Source organism: Thalassophryne amazonica, chromosome 16, assembly GCF_902500255.1.
Source record: "Thalassophryne amazonica chromosome 16, fThaAma1.1, whole genome shotgun sequence".
Lineage (NCBI taxonomy): Eukaryota > Metazoa > Chordata > Actinopteri > Batrachoidiformes > Batrachoididae > Thalassophryne > Thalassophryne amazonica.
The window spans coordinates 50,232,523-50,247,875 of record NC_047118.1 but is presented as its reverse complement, the minus strand read 5'-3'; the positions used below and the strand labels follow the sequence as shown (position 1 = coordinate 50,247,875).

The 15,353-nt window shown below is 40.1% G+C and overlaps 1 protein-coding gene across 2 annotated transcripts in view; it reads right to left on the bottom strand.

Moving 5' to 3' along the window:
- Window positions 1-2,246: 2,246 nt before the first annotated feature.
- Window positions 2,247-15,353, bottom strand: part of srl (sarcalumenin) — a 52,672-nt gene continuing 39,565 nt past the window's right edge. Inside the window, exons 4-7 of one of the 2 annotated variants that reach the window (XM_034190980.1) lie at window positions 9,061-9,096; window positions 4,373-4,489; window positions 3,992-4,225; window positions 2,247-3,914 (exon numbers count right to left, since the gene is read on the bottom strand). In XM_034190980.1, coding sequence (XP_034046871.1) covers window positions 3,103-3,914; window positions 3,992-4,225; window positions 4,373-4,489; window positions 9,061-9,096 — 1,199 coding nt within the window. In that variant the 3' untranslated portion in view covers window positions 2,247-3,102. The remainder of the gene's footprint in view (window positions 3,915-3,991; window positions 4,226-4,372; window positions 4,490-9,060; window positions 9,097-15,353) is intronic. The other variant, XM_034190981.1, reaches the window with a different exon arrangement.

Here is a 15,353-nt window from a genome sequence, read left to right as displayed (position 1 = left end):
GATAAACTCATCGCCCCCTTAATATTTTTTTTTCTGGCGCCAGGCCTGCCTGGACAGGACACCAGTCTGTCGCAGGGCCACATATAGACAAACAAACACAATCACATCAATCTAAAGTTTTCAATTCACCTAACCTGCATGTCTTTGGATGTGGAAGGAAGCCAGATCACCCGAAGAGAACCCACACAAACACGGGGAAAACATGCAAACTCCACACAGAAAGGCCACAGGTGGGAACCAATCCCACGACCTTCTTGCTGTGAGGCAACAGTGCTAACCACTAAGCCACCATTGGCCCTAAACTGAACAATAAAGATGCCACACATTTAATAAAAGTTCTTGTCTTGCTCTTTTCTGTACCCCAAGTAACAACATTCCAAACAATGCCATTGTTATAAAACTGACCAGTTTATGTAGAATAAAAGTCGCCAGATTTGTCAATAGCAAATATATAAGAGTTTTAGTCGGCAGTGAAGATCAAAACGTCCTAAATCTAGCAACAAAGTTGCAAAATTGGCAACACAGACAGAGGTTACTGAGCAGACAGGATGTGATGGTAAAGTAAGTCCCTTTGGTTGTTCTGTTGTTTTCATTTGGGGTCGCCACAGCAGATCTGAGGTGGCTCTGCATGTTGATTTGGCACATGTTTTAAGCCGGATACCCTTCCTGATGCAAGTCCATATTACATGGAGAATGGGCAGGGGTGGGTTTAAACGGGGAACGTTCCACACTGGAAACAAGCACAACTAACTATTTGGCCACCAACCCCATCACAAGATATGATGATACAAGCCAAAAGAAAAGCCAATCAAATTTGTCTCAGCACTCTTTGGAGACCCGTGCTATTCAGAAATATGCCATTTATGTACAGCAAAGATGAAAAGCAACATAAACATAATTAGTATTTTGCCCATTCGATTTTGTCCAGATGCAATTGGAGAACATTTAAAATTTAATTACGTAACTCCATTACATATAACTAACGTTGACTATACGCTCTTATCTGTTTCATGTCATGATATAAGGTAATAAGCACCAGCCCAGTGGGCTGGTTACTTCTTCATAGTCAAAAACCTGCTTTTGGACACCAGGATCATCCATATTGATGCATGTGGTGGGATTCTATGTAATTCAATGCCAGAATGACAGACCATTTTTCATCTTCTTTTTTTTTTTTTTAATCTTTGGGTATTTTTTCAGAGTAATGCTGAAGGAGTATTTGTGCCAAATTTGGTACTTGTGCCGCCATTTGAAAGGTGAGTTAAGTTACCTGTTGCACTATATCTGTTCTCTGCAGCTTCACTGATTTAAGCAGTTTCCCCGCACCCCTAGAAAATGCATTGAGGTAGGCTTAAAAATTCGCAAAACATGCAGTATTCCAAACTTTTCTGAATTGTGCCAAAATGTCATTGACAGTACAGGGGCGTTCTTCACTCCACAGAGGTCAGGGGTCAACTCATGAGTCATCCACTTCACCTCTTTCTCACCACTTCTGTTGCACTTTTTGGAAGTGAAACTTTCTGAAATGATTCTTGGCATCACAACCCCCCCCCCCCCCCCCCCCCCCCGAGGAAAGCTCTGCAGTCCACTACAATCATGCTACAGTAATATATTTAAGAAATCAGAACTGATTATATACAGCTTATGTCAATGGAAATGCTGCACAATAGCTTTCAAATACATAATAATTTCTACGTGGTCACACAGCTAAAGGCAAACTGTTGAAGGGATAATTCATTCATAGCACACCACTGATTTTCTAACAACAGAATCCAAATTTATAGACTTAGGTAAAAAGCGTAGCAATAGTTAAGAAATGAAGCATAATTAACAAACCCACCCTCTGCAGAAGACTATGACCCTTGAACCCTGACCTCTGCTTCCATCATAGTGCTCATTTCACAGGTTGTCAACAACCAAGACCAGTGAACATAAAAAAAAACTAAGAAAAAAAGAATGTATTAATTTTGTGGCAGGATCATGGTTTTGGTATTAGCAACAAAAATGCATGCATCCAAAAAAAATCTGTTAAATAAGATGTGATGTCGAACATGCAAAGTTAATGTCATTTATCATAGGTGGTGGTGACACGGGGGCGGGGGGGGGGGGGGGGGGGAATTGTCTGATACGCCCCTGTACTGATACTGGCGTCACGAGGCAGTAAAAGAAGAGGGGCGTTGGGGAGATTTGCTCCTGGGAAATTTAGAAATTGTATTTGTTAAATGGGTCATTCTGGAGTGTCTCTGTTTTAAATTTATTAATTTGTGGTACTTCATATGTTTAATTTCATAATTTTTTAATGTCGATATTATCAATTGCATCAACATTTGCTTGATATTACGCATTTTTATCATGAGGGATATAAAATCTGATTTATTTTTTATTTATTTGATTTGTCTGTTTTGTATAATATTAAAATGTATACTCCCATCATGAGTTTTGTTCAGCTGATGTATGTATTCAAATTCTTTTCTGAAAATATAAATGGTGTGTATAATCAAACCTGAAGGGGTGACAAGCCCCCACCCCCAACACTTCCACAGCCTATATTTATGTCAAACATTTGAAAAAACGCTTCTTTACAAATAACTTTTCTATTACAATTTGATTTCTCTATAATATACATAACAAATTTGCAACTCCTGTTTCCACTTTCCCATTATATTCACATAAAAGGAGATGATAAGTGACATTTTCAGTCTTTCTTTTTAAATTTTATTTGATTATTTTTCCATATCTCTTTTCTTCACATGGATACTTTCTCAACCAGAAAATCCCCCCAAAATCCAGTGCAATAGTCCAACTTAATGGAGAACATTGATTTGGAAAGAAAAACAAACAACAAAAAAGAACAACTCAATCTTATTTCACCAATGTTTGTGTTCTTAAAATTCCTTAAAATACAAATGACCCTCAATCCCATTTCCGATCTCATCCCCACAATCCTTAAATGCACCTCCCTATATCCTCCTGAGAAACAAAGAAAAAAAACCACTCATCTCTTCTGGATTGACTCATCCACAATCTGACAAAAGCGGAGTTGGCTTCTATCAGAACCATTTTCTTCTTCACCTCCTTTATCTCCAAGTTATTTATCTTTCCTCAGTTCTTCCGGTAGCGATTTTTTGGCTTCTCTCCACAGCCTGTAGCTTCACAGGAAAACAAGCCGGGATGCTTGTCAGAGTTAATGCTGCTTAGAAGGGTCGGCAGCTCATCAGTGATAGCTCTCTCAATCTTATCTAGGAGACATCCCCCAATGTAGGAACACTGCGACGACAGAGGCTTGAAGTTGGTGATTGGGTTGATGCCAAAAAAGTCACGATAAGCATTACGGTTGGGCAGGTCAAACTTGCTGACATTGGTCTTGGCTAGGATGGATTTGAAGATGTAGAATTTATCTGGGTCATCTACAATCTCATTGAAGACTAGTTCAGGGTCACTAAAGAAGCTCATCTTGTCTTTAAAGGTCTGGACATAGCGGTCTACCAGGAGACTGTGGATGCGTACACGGATGCCATGCTGGCGGATGAAGGCAATCTTGTTCTCCATACGATTTTCAATCACCTGGTTGAGATCTTCCAGGAGGGAGATCTCCTCTCGTTTGAAAAGGTCACGGCTGGTGTCAGGTGCATATTCATATGGCCAGAAGGAGCTGACATAGACACGTGGAGGTTCAGTCACATTGATGAGGGGAGCTAAGCTCCAGAAGAGTGCTCCATAGACTCTCATTAAGTCCTGGGTTGCCAGAGAGTCAGCTTTGTTTAGGATGATGCGAATCTGAGACTCACGTCCCTTCAACTGACGGAATAGCATCTCTAGCTCCAGGCCCACATCCAGCTTGGTGGGGTCAAACACCACGAAGATCAGGTCAGCACGGTCAATGAACCACTGGCAAACATCATTGAAAGGATACCCTATGTGGAAGAAAAGAAATACATCAATGGTCCCACCTAAAATACTTGGAGGTAAAACTTTATACTCTATGTTGTACCTCTTTCCTGCTGCTTTCGGTTCTCAATGATCCCGGGGGTGTCAACAAAAGTCACACGTTCTAGAAGCTTGTGGGGCATCTCAATACCAATCAGTTTTTCCAGGAAGTTTTGGCCAAACTTCTCTAGGGGTGAAAAGGCGCGAGAGCTGTCTGCAGCCATGACAATACCCTCAATGGAGCGGATCTTCTCCCCGTGCATAATTACAGTAAACTCAGAGGTAGTAGGCTCAGCTCCTGTGGAAACATTCATGGACAATAAGATGAGAGATTAGCAAAGGCAAGATGAATAGACATCGAGGAACAGAGGATGTACTGAAAAGGTCACGATACTAAAAAAAAGAAAAGTATCAAGAAAATAAGTGTGAACATTGTGTAATGTACCTGTATAGAGCTGATAGGGACTGTCGTGCATCCCCAGGAGGTAATTGATCATGGAGGACTTGCCTACACTCCAGGGTCCCAGGAATAGCACCATGGGTTTGGAGGTAATCTCCCCGTCTGTGGTGTGGGGAAAAAAAAACAGATGGAAATGATTGAAATCCCAAAAGGGTACCTAAATCATGACACAGAACATCTCAAAATCCATCCCAAATTTAACATGCACGCGATATGATCCATAGTTTTTCTCAGATGAAGTGAACAAGTACAGTCTCTCAGCTTTACTCGTTGCTGTTGACATAAAGGTTTGTACAGTGTTGATATGTCCTGTAAACAGCACTGTAAATTTTCCAAGAATTACAAGATTTCCAGATGTTTACCATAAGCACTGTTGAGTTGATATTTTATTTGTTGACATGGCATATTTGACAAGTGATGGGTCATATCTAAGAAAACACCAACCACTGGTTAGTATGACCACATACAGTGCATCCAGAAAGTATTCACAGCCTTGCACATTTTCTACACTGTTTTTATGTTACAGCCTTATTCCACAATTGATGAAATAATTTGTTTTCCTCAAAATTCTACACACACCTGTCTACATATAAGGTCCCACAGTTAACAGTGCATGTCAGAGCATAAACCATGCATGAAGTCAAAGAAATAGGGTACCGCGGTCTCGTCTGAACCCTGCACGTGATATTGCGGGATTTGACCACTTATGGGGACAGCCGCTGCAATCAATGAAGCAGTCACAAAAAATGTAGTTTTTTTTTTTTTTTGGTTCCCAGTGGAGAAGGGAAGACAAGGTGAATGTGAGAAGTCATGTCAGTAAGTGTTAGCCTACACAGTTCTCTCTCCTGCAAAACCACCTCAGCATGTTTGCGCTCCGGGTCACAATCAAACCACAACATATGTCCACTTTCCACTGCATCATCACCTTTTCTTTGTATTTTCACTTTGTTTGTGTGTAAGTTGCCCAAAATCTCAGAGAAAATGCTGTGTTTCCACCCCCGGAAGTAGAGAAATGACATCATATCTGTCATGTTTTAACCCTTTAGCATCCACCCTCAAACAAGGCTGTGGTGCCCAGTTGTCTGTAGACCTCCGACAGACAGGTGCGCCAAGAAGACTTAAGGCTGTAATTACTGCCAAAGGTGCATCAACAAAGTATTAAGCAAAAGGGTGTACATGTGTTTTGTTTTGTTTTTAATAAACTTACAAAAATTTCAAAAAACCTTTTTCATGTTGTCATTATGGGGTGTTGTGAGTAGAAGTTTGAGGGACAAATTCACTCCATTTTGGAATAAGGCTGTAACATACTAACAAAATGTGGAAAAAGTGGAGCGCTGTGTATACTTTGTGAATGCACTGTACACCCCCCCCCCCTTTTTTTTTTTTATTCCACCCAATAAAAAGAAGGCCTGGATCCAAATACACTTGTCAAATGCAAATCAGTGAGGGTACCATCTTGGGTGAAATCTGTCCATGGTCACTGACTGGCTGAGAGCTTGTGTGTCATCATCGCGACTGAGTTGTTGCACATATCTACTGTGGCAACCCCGAGCAGAAATAGAAAAAGAAAAAGGATATTATTTATTAGCACTGACCTCATTTAGTATTTGCAGTTAATATAACCATGGTAACATTTAGCGACAACCAATTAGCGTGCAAGTGTTTTGATACGATGAGTCAAATATGTCATACCAACAATGTTTGATATAAATATTGTACATACTCCACATCTGGAATTCCAGTAATTCCCATAAATCTTTCATCACTGGCAAGGAAGCCAGTTTGTACTGCTGTGCAACTTTATAGTTTAGGTAATCTAAAATTGTTCTTGGGGTCGGGGGGGGGCACATCTCAATTCTTAGAGACATCAAAAAGCACATTACAGCATTGCTTTTACTTCAGAGCAAGAGACAGTCTATCACAAGAGCAAGTGTAAAATACCAGCAAAGAACTGAAAAAGTTAAGCTCGTGTAAGAAAAACCGTAGCCAAACGCTGCAGCCAAGTCTCAGTGAACAAATAAAGCGTTGTGATTACTATGAGATTCAAGAGACATATGGAAGAGCGAAGCTTTCAAAGCACGCCATCTGCAGCCTGATGCGGACATGTTGTGGGGGCAGCAGAGTACAAGTTCTTCTGGATCAGTGCAAGCCTGAATTAACTCAGGAAGCAATAAGAACAAATACACATAAGTAAAGATTTGAAATGTTTTGTCATGAATGAAAAATCATACGGTTTCCCACCAATGTCCCCTTCTCCACACTTTTGTCCATTGCTGAAGCCACACCTGCACATGCACGCCCCTCGTCAATGAATGCATTATCAGGGTACCCACAGTAGATCATCTCCATCTGCATATTTACATTTCCTCACATTTCATCTTTTTTTTTTATAATATGTGAAGAAATTTTGATGTACTTATTTATTTTGTCTGGGCAGAACAATCACCCATCTTTCAACAGACTCATTCCCAAACTTCAAAAGTGAACTCCGTTCAACCTAGACTCTATTTTTAGAAGTTGTGGAATTAATCTTTTCACTTGTGACCACTTGTGAATGGCAACAATATTAATTGTGAACTGCAGGCTAAGGTAAGCGGCTAACTACAAATTGGTCATCAATAGTTTTTTTAGAATTAGTGAGGTAAAAACATGCTATCAGACACTTCTAGGAATGTTTTTGCCTGTTCAGTGGCGGCAAGAAGTAGTTTAATTTACAGTAACATTATGTAGGTGATTAGCCCATGACCATGTTTGCATTCTAAATCAATACTGCACGGATAAATGCTGTTTTTGTCCTAAATGCAACAAATCTAAGACTAGAGCTGAAATTGAAAAATACTGGAGTTTCCCTTTAGGTGGTGGCATCCACACCGAATCCAACTGGGAATAAGACATGCAGAATTGCCATCAAAGTGTGCCTACTTTTAAACTTGGACTTTCCAAACTTCATGTTAAATAAAATTAAAGTCAGAATTCTGAAACTCAAGCATGGTTTCATAACATCAGCTTCTGGCCAATCATGATGTGAGTAATAATTAATGACAGCAAATAAAAAAAATAAAAAAATCCCAAATTACTGTCTGAGTGAATTTCAGTTAAGATACAAATACAGTACTTGGCTTTACGTATAAGTCAAATCATAACTCTTTTGAGAAAAACATCACGAATGTTCTCACTTTGGTTACCACATTAAATTGTTCTATAGCTGGATGCCCCACCAACAATACAAAGAACCCTCATGTTCTATTTTATATCATTGGCAGTGATTAGAGCGGGCCATGTCAACAGTGTAACAGATCTTGGTCACCAAAGGTAAACCACATACTTGTCTGTTCATTTCATTTCATCATACACAAGAGATTACAAAATTTTATTTAACTGGGAAAACTTTATTTTCCCAAATAGACAAAAATATAGTCTCAATAAAGTTGCTACTTCAAGGTTTCCATCAACTGCCTCACGTTTGGACCTGGAAGCTACCATGCAATGGACAATCCCTCATGACTGCCCCTGTCGATACTCTCCAGAGACAAGACCATTGGTGGTCTCCAGTGGTTTCACCTTTATCAGCGATGATGCGCCACAGAGCGCCCCCTACAATGAAAGGCAGCAGCAGAGTTACTCCCATGGTGTTCAGAAGCAAAACATCTTCTCTTCTTGTCCAAAGCTTTGCAAAATGTTTTATGGCAGCTGAAATGCGAGTCCCCCATTCATCCTCTAAAAGCCAATCTTTGCAGTCTGGAGAACCACCTACAATCTCAGGTGTAGTTTAACATCTTGCCCTGGACATTCAATGCAAGAGTGAAGTATCTGATACTAAGTCTCTTTGGAGGATCCTTTGGTACTGTTTGAATTATTTTTTTGTCAAATGGGCAGTTATTTGGGGAGGCCAGAATGAGTTGTACTACTTGCATTATGAGGTTTTCTCTGTCAGCATTTTGGCCATATGGCACAATTCTCTGGGAACATTCCATCAATTATGAACAGACCTCATGCCTGGTTAATAATCCGTTAATTATTGCCTAAAAATAAAACAAATCAAACAAAATGATTTTGTTAAGATTACCAAAAGTCGTGTTAGCTTGTAAGATGTCCACCTACACTGGCACCTCTTTCATTTTGGATATTTCTGCACAGAATGGCTCAAAATGGCCAAAGCAACACATTTCCCCTCTCTGAAATAGCCGCACAGTTTCGTGTTCGGCTGGTCTGATGTGTTTATTTCACAGCTTTGGCTTTGCATTGTATGCCATTTACTCATACAGTTAGGGTAGGAATTTAACAAAAGCATTGCTAGTATATGCCCATCTTACGTCCGGTGTGCTCGGCCAATCAGGATTTGACTAATCAGAAGTGGCCGCAGCAGGTACATATGTAAAACATGAAGATCTCCAGGAACAGGGTTGGTGACCTTTAATCTGTTGTGTGCTTCTAATGCTGTTACCCTTCAATTTTTGCTGCTCCAACATGTGGCTGAATGAGGTGTGTCTGGACAATCAGGAGTTAGGACACATCAACCACTGACCGCCTTACTGGGTGTGGACAAGCATGGAGAAATGGAAAATATGCAGAAGGAACAGGATTGAGAAGACAAACAAAAGGAGACAGAGAAGAGGGGGAGTGGTGAGCACTTCAGGCAGTGCCATGCACAGATAAGTCCCACACACACCCACCTGTTGCTGAGTCCCCCATGGTTCGTCCGGGGTAGGCTGTTAGATTAGGGAAGTGGAGGACATGAGGAAGGACAGGAGAGAGTGAAGAGAATAGCAGGTGAAGAAGAGTGAGGAGAGCTCAGTGAGGATGTGGAGGGGTGACAATGTGCACGAACGAGTAAGAAATCCTTTTGACCTAATGTGTCAAACGTACATTTACAAAAGGCTAATATGCATGTGTTACATGCATCAGGCAATGCAATGAAACTGGTCAAATATGCTTTTTGATATCTTTTGGAATGCCAATGAACTGCTAAAGCCTGCCAAGTCTGAAACAACTGCAACCTCATGTACAAAGCATGCGTATGCACAAAAACCTGCTGTACATCCGTCTCCACGTCCATGTGAAGATGTATCAAAGTGACTTGAGCGTGAAAACGTGCAGTGCATCACTCAAAAATCCTGGCTGGCATACGTACGTTTCTAAAGCTATTGTGCTCTCCAACATGTAAAGGTGACGAGCCGTGAATAGTGTGAAAACAAGAAGTCATCAGAGTGATGTGCACATCAGAGACACACCTATGAACAATTAATACATCCATGTGTTTGCAATTATATGGATGGATATAAAAGTATGCACAAAGTGCTGCGTAAAATGGCACTAACAGTGGCTGCGTTAGCGTTGTTACAGGACCTTGCAAATGGTGCAATTTGATATGAGCGTGTATTCGGAGAATGCAAGGATTTACTTCCAAATGAGGATAATTGGCTCATAAACCGACTTCAATTACTAAGGCCACTGTGACTGGAGATGCGCACAGAACTGCGGCCGGCCCAGAGCGCAATACGGTGAGACCCAGGGGTTGTCTCGGTCCAAAAAGTTAGCTTCAATAACAGTTAATCCGCTAACTGAAAAGTTATCTTTTATAAAGCTAAACCGTAAACCCCTAAAAATATAGCGGAAGTTACAGATAAAAGCTAAACCGATAACTTTCATTGTTGATTTCAGTGCACTAGCAGCTACTGAGACAACAACGAGCCAGTGCTTCTGTGTCAGATTAGCTTTCTGTCAGAAAAAGAGACCTGGTGACCAAAGAAAAAGAATAAGAGGAGGAGAAGAAAGGATAATAAAGACAATTTCTCTTTACAACATACAGACTTGCCGGCATATTACGCAAGTCATTAACAGGCATACAGTTTTAACTTATGGTTAAAATTTTAACAAAACTAATTCCAGGAAAGTTATTTAAATTAACTTCACATCTGGCGTTTTATAAAGTGAAAATATCAGCTATATGTTTTAGTTTTAAAGTAATGCACTAATTTTGAAGGTTTTAATGTTTGGACAGACACACATGCTGCAGTGCATTATGGGTAAAGTTTCATGACAGGAAAAAATGCATTGAGACGCCCTGATCAGGCTGCACTTTAGCTGCTGTATGAGGACAACAACATTAAACTCTTTGTATATTGTGCCTAAAACTCTCGTGAATATATTCTCTGGGTTTATAGACATTGTTATTGTGTTTGTTTCAAGTAAACATGCCAGAAACTCAGGTTGTGTGAGCTGCAATCGTTTCCTGTTCATGTCATTCTGGGGTAAAGTGAAGTTTGCTCTTTAATGTCCTGCTTATTGTCCTTTACAACACTGTTTGTCCTCTTTGTTCCAGAGTAATATATATAAGATGTCTGAAATACGGTTTGTGTTTATTAAATTCCACACAGATTAACGGTAGCAGACACAGATTATTTGGAATATTTGTTTTAGCAAGTTTTCAGGGTCTCTACTGCCATCTACTGGCTGTATTCACCCTATTGAGATATACCATAATCCTTTGCACGCCAGAGAGTTGCTGCTGCTGCTTATTAATGTGATGAAAAGCATAAAAATGTACATTTTGGTTGTATAATGTTCATTTACAGTTGTGATCATGTGGATTCTCTGTGCTGTTTAGACCACAGCAATAGATGGCAGTTCACCATCTATTGAGATATCTATTGAGACTTTAGTAGAAAGTCCACGCAAGTCTTTGTCCATGAGGACTCTGGTTGCAAAATTGAATGAAAAGCTAATTTAGCAAACTCTGGAATCACACAGTTTTATCAAAGGAATCAAAATGATCACTTGAGTAATCTCAAGCATTTCATGCTGTGCTCAATTTTGGTTATAAATGATATAAATGACAAGTGAATTTGCATCAAGGCCCAGGGGCCTCATGTACCAAGACTTGCCTGGACTTCCTACTAAAAGTTGGCGTACGCCAAAATCCTGAATCTGGCGTAAGCAGATTCACATTCAGATGTATGAAAGTGTGCGTAGGCATGAATTCACGCACGTTCTGTTTGCACATCCCACTGAATGTGGAATTGAGCGTGGAACCAAGCTCCTCCCTGGCCATGACCTATTTAATTATGCAATTTCATGTAAATAGGCCCTCTGACCACGGATTCCCCACGACGTCACATCAGACAACATGAACACAGAAAAGAAATTATACTATAGATGACTGGAAATTACGTGGAGATACGCAGGAGTAATTTTTTATTCGGTACGCTGTTAAACGGATTAATCATGAAACTGGAAAAATATTTGTGGGAGCTACAGAGCGTGAGTGTGTGAGGCCACACACACACACACGCAGAACAGAGTGCACACACTGATGTTTACACATGCGCTTATTGACAAATCCTGAACACAGGAAGCCTCTTAAGAAGCTCTGCAGCTCATCATCAAACAAAAATTTAAAAAACACATTAATAATAATAAAACATATTTGAATGCGCACATGCCCAAATGTGTCTGCACTGGATTTTGTTTGGAACAATTACATGAATAAACTATCTAAACACAAGCACACACACACCCCCCCCCCCCCCACACACACACACACACACACCCCCAATCGTGCACCGTGCAGGCTCCAGTCTAATGTGGCGCATTTGCGCACCACACTTGATTTGAACATTGATGGAATGAAAATGTTTCCTATTAACAGAAACAATTTCATCATGCGATGGCACCTTTATAGCAACATGTGTGCAGTCAGTAGCTCTGATTACAATTGGGAAACTGGCTCTTGCTACAAAATGTGCTGTAATGATGGAATATACCTGATGACATTTGGATGATTGTGGCTCGGTTCAAGGCTGACTGGCACACATCTGACCGATCAGCCAGCTCATGCTGGAATGCCCCTGATGCCAGGACGCCCAGCTTGGTCAGCACCTGTGTGGGGATAGAGAACCCCTAGGTCCTCGCCGTATTGTGCTCTGGGCCAGCCACAGTTCTGTGCGCAACTCCAGTAACAGTGGCCTTGTAATCGAAAATTGATTTGTGAGCCAATTATCCTCATTTGGAAGCAAATCCTAGCATTCTCCGAATACACACTCAAGTCAGATTGCACCATTTGCAAGGTCCTCTAACAATGCCAGTGTTAGTGCCAATTTCTGCATGACTTTGCACGTTTTTATATGCATCCATATAACTGCAAACACGTGAGTGTGTTAAATGTTCATCAGTGTGTCGCTCATGTGCACATCACTCTGACTTCTTGTTTTCACACTATTAACAGTTCCTGCATCACCTGTACATGTCGGAGATGGCACAATATCTGATGAAATGTGCGTACACTAGCCAGGATTTTTGTGTGACGCATCGCACATTTCCACACTCAAGTCACTTTTGATACATCTGCACGTGGACGTGGAGACGGGCGTACGCCAGGTTTTTGTGCGTAGGCACGCTTTGTACATGAGGCCCCAGGTTTGAGCTTTTATACCTTTAACCACTGAGGCGACGTAGGTAAACATCATCCAAACTGGGGGTCTGTCATGTTAGCTAGCTATATGATGCAATTTTTAAAATAATCCTGCCTTACTGCACAATGCACTTCCAAAATTTGATCAAAACAATTTGTAGTCAGTTGTGAGATACCTAGATAGCACGAATTTTAAAGGATTAACCTTTTATTCAATTAGCTAACAGCTAGTAAAGCTGGTTAGCATAGCCCTGGAATACTACACTACCTAGTTGGCAAATTAGATTATAGCTAGCTATAAAGTACACATTTTGAGCTTGTTTTATGTACAGATAATTAATGTTTTAGTGCAATGGTAACTGAGTTGGAATGGTACATTGCATCTTTCTACGATTGAGAATATTCTTTCCATTGCAAAAATGGAAAACATTCATTATTTGTTTTATATGACACCTCAATAGATATGTGTCATTTGATATTTTACTGAAAAAAATTAGACACGTGTTTCTTCTCAGAACAAAAATGGTAGAAGGTAAAGGGTAGTAGGATCCAGCAGTTCACTCTGCACTGCAAGACTCACTGACACAACACTAACTTCAGTCACAGCAAAAGCTGCTGTGCTGTGGAGCATCGTGGTGTGTGGAAACAAATGTCTGCGTTCTAATAACCAGCAAAAAAAAATGCAAGAACTTGTCCAGTTCTCTGACGGGGTTTCATCAGCCGCTAAAGATGTCCCAGCGAACGCTGCAGCCGCTGGATTTAGCTTCCTCGTACAGTGGAAGCAATTTTGCAAGAAGCTAATGGAGCTGAAACAGATGGGCGCTAAAAGGCACAGGTAGCACTAAAAATGCATGCTAGTGACATCAACCGTTCAATGAAACCAATAATTAATGTCATGTTGCATAGAATCCATCAATCAAATGACAAGGGTATATTTAGGTGTCTTATAATATACAAATAATGAATGTTTATGAGTTCATTGGTACGAATATTTCATGAGGTGAAAGATAGAATGTTCCATTCAGCGAGGTGAAGCCAAGTTGAATGGCATGCTCCAGCTTTCACAGAATTAAATATTCATTCCATTGAAAGAATGAAAAAACATTCATTATTTGTTTTATATAACGGCTAAAATAGATCCTTGTCGTTTGATATTTTATTCATTTATAAACAACAGAAAAGGGACTTACATGTTGGTGTTCCATTGGTGCTTTGATGTCAACAGTCCAACATGAACTTTAAATTGGAGTCCAAAATTGCTTTCAGTCAACTTGGAAAAACAGTTAGGCCATGATGCCGTGCACTAACTTCGCGTACTTCCAAAACAAACAAAAAAAAAGACTTCATGTAGCTCCTCAGACCAGTGAAGAGTCACGTCAGAAATTTCTCCAGCTTTTCTTCCTAACAGCTCTTCATGCCTCCATATGGCTTACAGCATAGGCATTTGTTTTTTGTGTGTGTCAGAAGAATTAGCAGCATCAATTAGCTCCTTCAAATCGTCATCCGCCAGCAAAACAGTGAGCATGTGCGGTGGTCAGGGTGTGCAATAGCACATTTCATATAGCACCAAAATTGCACGCTATAAAGAACTCTGCACGGAAAATGAAACACAACGGCAAATAGTATGAATAATCCATGTCACATGACATGCAAGCCACCAATTAAATGACAAGGATATATTTCGGTGTCATATAAAAGCAAATAATGTTTTCTCAGAGTATGTGGGCAATGTGAACCCATTACTCATGTGAAGGATTTACTAAAAAAGACAATCTTGCAGTTATGATATTAGATATATGTAGGATATGATGATTAGCTCTCCACTGACAAGACAATAATCATAGCAGTCACTATTGTGACCTCGATGATAATTCATATGCTAACTTTTATGTAGTCCAAAATGACCCCTTGTATTTTTAAGTCTTTCATTTCAATCTGCAGCTACAGAGACCTTCTCCAGATAAAACCCCTAACTTGAAAGACACATAGCAGATATGCGGGCAAGTATATTTAGTGTTTTATCAATACCCATAATCAGGGTTGTGTAGGATTACTTTGAAATGTAATCCAAAAGTAATCAGATTACAAGTAATCCAAATGGATGTACATACATACATGTAATCCACATGTATTCTTTCAAAGTAATCCTACCCAACCTTGCCCATAATGCAATATGGTGTAACACTATGAAGCTATTGAAATCGTTGGAAGAATTACAGTTTGTGTTTGTTTCAATGGATATACACACAAGGTTTCAGAGTTTGAATGATAATATTACAAAATCTTTCAGGAATATGGCTACCATATGATCGCCAAAGCTTAGAGAACTATCAGCAAAGCAAACTACAACCACTAATAACTTTTGTTCAGTGGATTTTTCTCCAATACTTGGAATATACAACTCTGAGTAAAGAGAATTATACCAAACAGAAACTCTTCCAACAATATTGTGCACATGTGCCATGGTGAGTGTCACATTGCATTGTGGGTAAAGGCAAAACGGCGAATGCAGATATGATCTGAATCACCAATAATCAGCGACACGTTGTCGGAGGG